Genomic DNA, 8,740 nt, shown 5'->3' on the forward strand with positions numbered 1-8,740 from the left:
TCTGCCTCACTCTCTTTAGGTAAGACTGGTTTGCGACCCGAAGCATGCTTGTAGCCTTGTACATGATTCTTGACCCTCCGCTGGAGGGTGCTTTTTGGCACATTCCATGCACGTGCAATCATGCGAAGTTGAGGAGCCTGCCCTGTCTCCACCTGCTCCCTATACTCCATAATCGCACCCTTCATCCTATCCTCACTCCATTGGTTCAACTTTTGCCCTGGCTTCTGACCTAGCCTATTCTTTGCTTTCCTTATCTCCTTTCTCCCTGTCCTCTTTTCTGACATTGGATTCTGAAATATGTAAAAATATAACATTATTCATTCATGTTTATTTACTATTAGCTAGTAGAGATGATCGGGTCACGTGGCGCTATAGGGATCTGTCACGTCACATTTACAAGCGCCAAAACGGTATTTATTGTTTGAATTTCGTAATAAAAGTGACAGAATCTGAGAGCAGAATTTTTTTTATATCATAAGTAACCCGCTCTGTCTAGTCTGTCGGTCTCCGTGTCCTCTTTGCTTCGCGATTTTTCTGTGCGTGAGAAAATGGATGTGTGGCGTGAGAGCGTGTGAAAAGTGTTAATTGCGTGTGTCTCACGGTTAATGCGTGAGAGCTGGCGTAGTTTAAGTCAGTCTTTGTTGAAATATCTAGCTAACTAACTATGTATGAGCGACATATAAAAAGGTAACTCAATTCCTCCATTAGAATGACTTGAATGGCTGTCCCAGTTTGCCAGTAATACCCTGTCCCAATTTAACAATATGCTATTGGCAAACTGGGACAGTGTCAAAATCGCATAAAAAAAACCCCAAGAAGATTAATATGAATGTGATTTTTAAAAAATTCTGATTCACCATTACATCCTATAACAAAATATGTAACAATTACAAATGATCCATGAGTTGTTTTATTTTTATAACCTTAACATTATTTACATCAGAATGCTATGTCATTTTACTTACCATCACAGTTCACTGCAAGGTTGTTAAATATGATGTGCCACACCCCGGAAGTGATGTCATAGCCACATAATTTTTTATTTTTTTTTCATCACATACTTGCTACTGATGAGCTCAGTGTTGATTTTTAGTAAAAAAAAACATATCCATGTAAAGATAAAAATAATTAATACTAACTTCACAAAAATACCATATAATCCCAATATACCACTATTCACCCTATATATTTTATACTAATGTTTTAAATATATTTTATACTAATTTCAGAAAAATTCCATTGAATGGTAATATTTGGCTAGTGTGTTTAATGTGTCATGATATTAGTTTCCATTTTCAGTCTTGCAATCATTTTTGGCACATATTAGTTATAATGCTGTGAGTGATTAGTAAGAAATTCAACAGTGAGTGATGGCATGAATAAATCCTATTGTAAATACTCAGGTCCACTGTCTATGGTGAGTCTCAAGTCTTTTGTTTTTGTTCCCTTATACAGGTGTGGGGCTTCCAGCACCATCCTGTGACTCAAACACGATGACGTTGGGGTCGCTCACTGTTACCGCACCATACGTAGAATCAAACAGCACGTCTTCCTCCTTCATTCTCTTGTAGGATATGTTTGTATCATTCTCGTCATCCTCCATGAGGTCGTGTTTATGTAATACCTCTTTCCTGTACATGCGGTAAACTAGAATGAAGACGCCAGCCTCTGCTGCCTGGAAGAGTGCGTACAGCAGAGGAAACATATACATGCCTCCCATCATCTGCGGAGGGAACGCCAGCTTCAGGATGGCTGTGCAGAGCTGCACGTTCTGACAGCCCGTCTCTAAAGACACAGTCCTCCGACTGTTGGGGGGGAGATCGAAGAGCGTCGCCAGGCCGTATCCTGCCGCATAGCCAGCCATGGGCATGAGTACAGCCACCAGATAGACGGAGGCAGGGATAGTGGCCAGCAGCTCCGGACCCAGCATAGTTCCAGTCATGATGAAGAGCATCAGCAGAGTGACCAGGAGAGACCACAGAGACACCTGGAGCAGAAACACAGGTAAGTCTTCTAAACAGCTATTTTACTGTCATTCAGATCTTACTGAAGTTTTTCAGCAGATTTTATTTAGGCTAATCTTTCGTTTAGTTCATTTTTTATTTTTTTTATTTAGCACAGAATCTGCAACATTTTTCTCATATATTTCCCATGTATTCTCACAATATTATTTTATGGGTCTAATAGACTTATAATCACAATATTTTTATTTCAATTTATGAGACTAACCGACATGTTCTCACTATATTTGTATTTTATTTTATGGTTCTGTTTTATCCCAGTATTTTCTTTTTATTTTATTTTATGGGTCTAATGTACAAATTCTCCCAATATTTTATGTTATTTTCTGTGTCTAATGGGCATATTTTCAGAATATTTCAGATTTATTTTATGAATTGAATGAACATATTTTTACAATATTATTTTAAATTAACATATTTTCAGAATGTTTTGTTTGTTTGTTTGTTTGTTTTATTTTATTGGTCTAATGGATATGTTCTTACAATATTTTTATTTTATATCCCAGGTTTTATGAAAATATATATATACAGTATATATTTTAATGGGTTTAATAGACATTCTAACAATATTTTGTTTTATGCGTCAAATTAACATATTTTCTGGGTCATATTCTCAAAGTAGTTTTCTTTTTTTTCAGAATCTAATGGATATTCTCACAATATTTTATTTTATGGGTCCAATAAAAATATTCTTACAATATTTTTACTTTATATTCTGGTTTTAATAGACATTCTCACAATATTTCAATTTTATTTTTATTTAACATGTTCTCACAATATTGTTCTTTCTGGATCTAATGGATATATTCTGATAATACTGATATTTTATTTATTCTGGGTACAGAGGAAATATTATCAGAATATTATTATTTTATTTTATGAGTCTAATATGGGTCTAATGGAAATATTCTCACAATATTATAATTTTATTTTCTGGGTCTAATGGACATATACTTTTTTTTTTAATTTTATGAGTCTAATGGACATTTTCTGAATATTTTAAACATTAAATCCAACTACCTGATGATGTAATTGGTAGACATCACTCTGGTCGAGAAAACTAAGAAAATGAAATTGTTTACAGGCCTCAGCAGAAAAGTGCAAGCCATTAGTGACAAATCAGTCCACTTTTATCCACTCCACTTAATGTGCTGCTCCCCCAACCGCCTCTATTCCTTCATCACACTCTCTGTCAGCCCTCCCCTCACCTCCCATCCCACATCTCTCTATCTCATAGTCGCCGCTGTGCCCTTACCAGGCTGTTCTTTAGATAAGCTTAGCTGAAAGGAACCCATGTGTGCATGTGACGCCACCTCGCCCCAGGCACTTCAGTCTCCTTTTAATGGCCAGAGATGGTGGATATGAAGGCGACATAAGCAACCCATCACAACCAGTGATATTTAAGAAATGACAGCAGAAATCTAAATCATTTTATTTTGTGATATAGATCTCCTCCAAATCAAATCAGCTTATGGTATTTCAGGTTCCTTATCCTAATAGTAAATGAACTCAGCTTTGGCACTGCTTTGAATGACTTTTAGACAACTGATCAGGTTCTTTGCATTAAGTCACCTTGATGATGATTTCTGCCACTCGAGTAAAGCGGTATCTAAGCCAGACCCCGAACCCGATGGGAATGAGGGTGCTGCAGAGGGTCAGAATGATCGCGCCGAAGGGCAGAAGGTTCACCAAAGGTGTGTTGATCCACGCGCGACTGTACATCCACAGACACAGCGGCATGAGCACGAGCGCCAGAATAGTGGACGAGATGGTCATGATGATGCTGGAAAACAAACCCCACCAAAAGAAATGTATTACCAAAGACAAATAAAGCAACATGTTATTCTGACCTTTATTTTATTTCTGTGCTTTATGCACTTAGTATAATACATAATACTTAGAAAATAAAAACACAATGCATGCAAAAAAATCTGTGCAAAAATCCACTGAACAATGTACTGAGCTAGAGCATCATCTTTTCTCTATGAGAAAATAACAATCTCACAATACATTATTTTTTCTGATATATTTTAAATTAGATATATTTTTATATTAAATTATATTTTTATATTAAAAATATAAATATTAAAATAACATTACATTTTAAAATACAAAATATTCAAATATTTTTATATTTTATATTTTTTAAGTAGTAAACTAGTATTTTATATTTTCAAAACTGCATAATGAACATGACAATATTTTATTCATTAAACTATATATATATATATGTGTGTGTGTGTGTGTGTGTGTGAAGAGTTTATTTGCAAAAACAGATAACTCCGTTTTTATTCATTTTCATAAATCTTTTTTTATTGTTATCATGTTTTTATTGTTTTATTGTGTTAGTAAGCTGTATTTTTTTTTATTTATTTAATCAGTTATCTGTTTTTGCAAATGAGTTCTATATATAATTTTGTCATAATGGACGCATCATCTCAATATTTTATTCATTGATTTATTTTTCTAAACAACTAGTCGGATGTAGTCTGACAGCTACCTGAGGTTCATCTCCCCGTTGACCAGCAGGGACATGATATTGGAGAGGTTTCCTCCAGGGCAGCAGCCGCACAGCAGCACAGCCATAGCTTCCACATCGTTGAGGGAGAAGGCCAGGGCCAGGAGGAAGGCGATGAGAGGCATGAGGACAAACTGGCACAGCACCGCCAGCAGGACTCCTATGGGCTTGCGGATGTGCTCACCCAGGTGACTGAGCTCCACCGTGCAGCCCAGCCCCAGCATGGTGAAGCACAGGACAAAGCCAACAAAAACGTTAATCCCGTGACTCAAGGGTGAATCCCAGAAAGCCACAATCAGGTGAGTGGGCTCTTCGGAGGGCGAGAACGGACCCGCCAGGAGCCCCGCTGGAGCCGCATCAGTCCTGAAGCTGCTAAGCACGGCTGAAAGCGGCTCTTCTGTGGCGCGTAACCCCGCCATGGAAGGAGTCTCCGAGGAGCTGACGGGATGATCTGAGAAGTTCAGGAGTTGCGTGAGCGCGGTGCTCGGCACGCTGCTGGAGGTCTCCATCGCGTCTCCAGGGGACTGGAGCTCTCCAAAGGATCCTTCGGTCTCCGCTGGTGTCCCTTCCCTGAACTGTCCCCTAGCGGCGCATATTGTGTGACTGAGGGACACTGAGCTGTCCAGCGCGGATCGCGCAGTGCATCGGGAGGGGTTTGGCTCGGAGCGCGCGTCACCAGGCGCCATCCAAACAAATTAACTCAGAAACTGATCACGCATTTCATGCATTTGTCGCGTCCGTGAAATTTTTTATTCATCACCAACATTTTAGGTGGAAAAAACATCTAAATATAAATGGAAAAGTTACATTTTAGGGTCCTTTTGGAGACTGACAATACAATTAAAATTCTTACTCTATTTGGAAAATATCTCATACATAAAGATGCATGTCAGTTGTACCAAATATTAGATTGTTTTCCACTGACAGAGTTTTTATTATTATTAATTAAAGATACATGACGTAATAAATGTAAAAGCTAGGCATATAATTTAGCATATATGGATGTTTATGTTTTGTAACTTCTGTTTTACCTTGTTAAAAATCTATTTTAAAAATCTAAAATATTTTACTTAAATGGACATGCAGGGTGACAAATTAATTGTTAACTAAAAAGAAAGAAAGGAAGAAAATAACGTTAAAAATTGTTTAAAGTTTTCGACCTTTAATTCACCACCCCTTTAACTTCACCAAAAGTAGTTTTTAACGAATTATTATTAGCTTGAATAATGCTTACCATCATTATTATATCCCATTTTGAAATATATTGATTTTAGATTTTATACAAATATTTTAAGGAAAATCTCTCCCAAGTGCCATTAGACTACTGCCTAATAATATTTCATGCCACCTACTCATAAACACTTTTGCCGTCTGGTAGCCTACACACATATGCTGTTTAATTTTAAAATTTCATTGAATTATCTTCTGAAATCTATTTCAAAGAGGGGAAAAAACGTTAATGCTTATAAAGAAGGAAAATCCCTGATGTGTCGTGGCTGGCCATTCAGAGGACAATAAACAATCATTGGGACAGCTGTTAAATGCATGCAATAACATGATTTGAAATTAAAACTTGTGTTCATTTGTGTAGAACACTTGTTGTGCAACCTCTTGTTCATTGTGCAACGCTGATGCTGTAGCCAGTCGTTAATCATTTACATGTATTGATCTAATACTGGGTGTTATGAAGCACTCAGTATAAACATTTCTAAATTTTACACGCAGATTTTACATTTTAAACCCCAATATTGGCTACATATGCCTATTTTTTATTTATTTATTTATTTTCACTTCACTTTTATTAATACGACAGCCTGTGACACCCTATGCTTCAGCTATTTGAAATAATTGTTTTTGGACAAGTCCTGTGTACTTTCACCCTCAGTCATGGCCAGAGACGTGATGTTCTCGATATTTACACAAGTGACGGGTTTCTCTGACTGTCCTATTTTCCTGTAAGCAGTGCTGGAGTCACACACAGATCCTCTCTGTCAGGATTTAGATAACTGAAGGGAATAAGCAGAATTTTGGATTAAGTGGACATCTAAACAATCAAATTAGTAGGTAAGATGTCGATTTATTGATGTTTTACCATTTTAGACAATAATCTCCAGTAAGGGAACTAACGTTACGTTAATGTACATTTCTACGTGATTCTTCGTTTTATTCTTAGTAGCCTATAATGCAGTGGGTTTAGGCTATAGGCTTCATGAATTTATTTTTGTTCCGAGTACAAAAAAACAAGGACACTCTATGCTAGAAATACATAAACAGTTTATGTGGGAAAATAATTTAAGCTTGAAATCTTTTGAAGCGGTGAAGATGAATTCCTGGCTCCTGCGCGCGCTCGCGGTGATGGTCGTCTTCTGTTGCCGTGACGCCCTCTCGTGTCCGAAGCGATGCACGTGCCACTTCAGCGCCAAAACAACCGAGGTGGTGTGTCCTGACGCTGGCCTCTCGCATTTCCCTGGAGACGGTCTTCCAGGAAACACCACCTCCCTAACCATCCAGTTCACCAACATGAGCGTGCTGACCTCGCAACACTTGACAGCCATCCCACTGCTGGAGGAGTTACACCTGCCCGGAAACAAACTGAGCAGTTTACCAGCAGATCTTCTGAGGGGCCTTCACTACCTGCACACTATAGACCTCACAGGTGTGTGTGTGTGTGTGTGTGTGTCGAAATGTTAAAATTTTGTAGCTGTGCGTCTGTGTGTGGGGAAACGCCATTGTAAGAAAAAAATACTTTGAAATTTGACTGTTTTGTGTTTATCTTATTAGATATATAAGCCTCAGCTTTCACATAATGTAATTTTATTACAATATTCAAACCGCGAATATTGTTTTGACGATCTTTAATGTGGCGTGAAATATCTTTTCGGTTCAAATTGCGCGAAAATAAAAATATCTTCCTCTTGTTACAGAACGAAAAACATGAATTGACATATAGTTTCTTATAAACCGACAAAATCGGAAATCGACAAAAACAGCTTGAACTAGGCCTGCATGTACATTTAGTTACCTCAGAAGTTATTCAGTGTCCATAGATCCTTACTTCGACATAGACTGAAGCATGTCGTTAAAATAGTAAATATATCGTTAAAATGTAAGCTAAATGCATTTTATTTAACTGTCACAATTGAACGTAACAAATATCCAAATTCTGTTAAAATATCTGAAAAAAAAAAAAAATCCCCCCCCAAAAATTTGAAAGCTAAAACTACACCAAATGATGCAGCAGGTCAAGTATGTTTGTATTGTTTTCTAACTCTTATCCAAACTGTGCTCAGATAATGAACTGCGAGAGCTCCCTGCATATGTTTTCCATCACGCTCCACTTCTCAACCTGGTGTTGAAGGACAACCGCATCTCCAGCATCCACCCAGACTGGTTGCCCAACAACAGCAATATCACTTGGTTGGACTTGTCCGGAAACCATCTTGTGAAATTCCCAATACCCCAACTCCAAAGTCTGAGTCAGCTAAAGGTTCTGCACCTCTCGCAGAACAAACTCGAAGAGCTTCCAGTTGGGTGTTTAGATGCTCAGCCCGCTCTAGAGAGACTTAATTTAGACCAGAACAAAATCCAGTCCCTGGATGTAAAAGCCTTTAGTCGCTCTGGTAACTTGACTCACATATTCCTGCAGAAAAATAGATTAGAGATTGTCCCACCAGCTGTATTCCAGGGGCTCAAGCACTTGGAGTACATCGACCTCAGTGACAACAAGCTGCAGTTTTTGTCCCCTGGCACATTAGACATTAATACCAGTTGGGTGGAGTTGACCTTTAACCCTTGGCATTGTGATGCTAAAATAGAGTACCTGGGAGAAAACTTGCTGTGGAGTCCCTGCAATCAGAGCCCAAATGTACTGCACCAGAGAATCTGAAAGATCGTGTCATCGCAACACTCACCCGCAAAGAAATGGGCCTGCCGGAGTAAGAGAAACAACATGATCTGGAAGAGATGTAGATTACAATAAATGATTTTTTTTAGCTTTAAGAGGGGACACAACACCATAGTGGATCTTAAAAAAAAAATGGATCATGTGAATGCTTGCAATCTGCATTGCAAATAAAGATTTATTAAATTTTCTCTTTTTATACATTAATACTGCACAACTTTGACATTCAGTACATAATTCATTTTTTGTTTTTAAAAACACATTTTGTTTCTAACACATACATTATCACTTATGTATAAC

At 37.8% G+C, this 8,740-nt stretch overlaps 2 protein-coding genes across 2 annotated transcripts; one reads left to right on the forward strand and one right to left on the reverse strand.

Annotated features, from left to right (window-relative positions):
* Positions 1-1,211: 1,211 nt before the first annotated feature.
* LOC109112906 (sodium/bile acid cotransporter 4-like) lies at positions 1,212-5,240 on the reverse strand. The gene is made up of 3 exons (XM_042747188.1): positions 4,522-5,240; positions 3,594-3,804; positions 1,212-1,987 (listed from the first exon to the last, which is right to left on the reverse strand). Exons 1-3 carry the CDS (start codon positions 5,223-5,225, stop codon positions 1,448-1,450), a joined length of 1,455 nt encoding a protein of 484 aa, XP_042603122.1. The 5' UTR covers positions 5,226-5,240; the 3' UTR covers positions 1,212-1,447.
* Positions 5,241-6,443: 1,203 nt separating this feature from the next.
* Positions 6,444-8,631, forward strand: LOC109112576 (phospholipase A2 inhibitor-like). Its single transcript, XM_019125464.2, has 3 exons — positions 6,444-6,603; positions 6,854-7,195; positions 7,830-8,631. The coding sequence occupies exons 2-3, from the start codon at positions 6,862-6,864 to the stop codon at positions 8,423-8,425; spliced, it is 930 nt and encodes a 309-aa protein (XP_018981009.2). The 5' UTR covers positions 6,444-6,603; positions 6,854-6,861; the 3' UTR covers positions 8,426-8,631.
* The last annotated feature ends 109 nt before the right edge of the window (positions 8,632-8,740 follow it).

Source organism: Cyprinus carpio, chromosome B20, assembly GCF_018340385.1.
Source record: "Cyprinus carpio isolate SPL01 chromosome B20, ASM1834038v1, whole genome shotgun sequence".
In the NCBI taxonomy this organism is placed as follows: domain Eukaryota; kingdom Metazoa; phylum Chordata; class Actinopteri; order Cypriniformes; family Cyprinidae; genus Cyprinus; species Cyprinus carpio.

Excerpts from the sequence above, each read along its gene's own strand:
- LOC109112906 (XM_042747188.1), bottom strand. The coding sequence starts at position 5,225 with ATGGCGCCTGGTGACGCGCGCTCCGAGCCAAACCCCTCCCGATGCACT. Across the intron at positions 3,805-4,521 it reads AACGGGGAGATGAACCTCAG|CATCATCATGACCATCTCGT; the intron begins GTAGCTGTCAGA and ends TTTGTTTTCCAG. Across the intron at positions 1,988-3,593 it reads TGGCAGAAATCATCATCAAG|GTGTCTCTGTGGTCTCTCCT; the intron begins GTGACTTAATGC and ends TTTCTGCTCCAG.
- LOC109112576 (XM_019125464.2), top strand. The coding sequence starts at position 6,862 with ATGAATTCCTGGCTCCTGCGCGCGCTCGCGGTGATGGTCGTCTTCTGT. Across the intron at positions 7,196-7,829 it reads GCACACTATAGACCTCACAG|ATAATGAACTGCGAGAGCTC; the intron begins GTGTGTGTGTGT and ends AACTGTGCTCAG.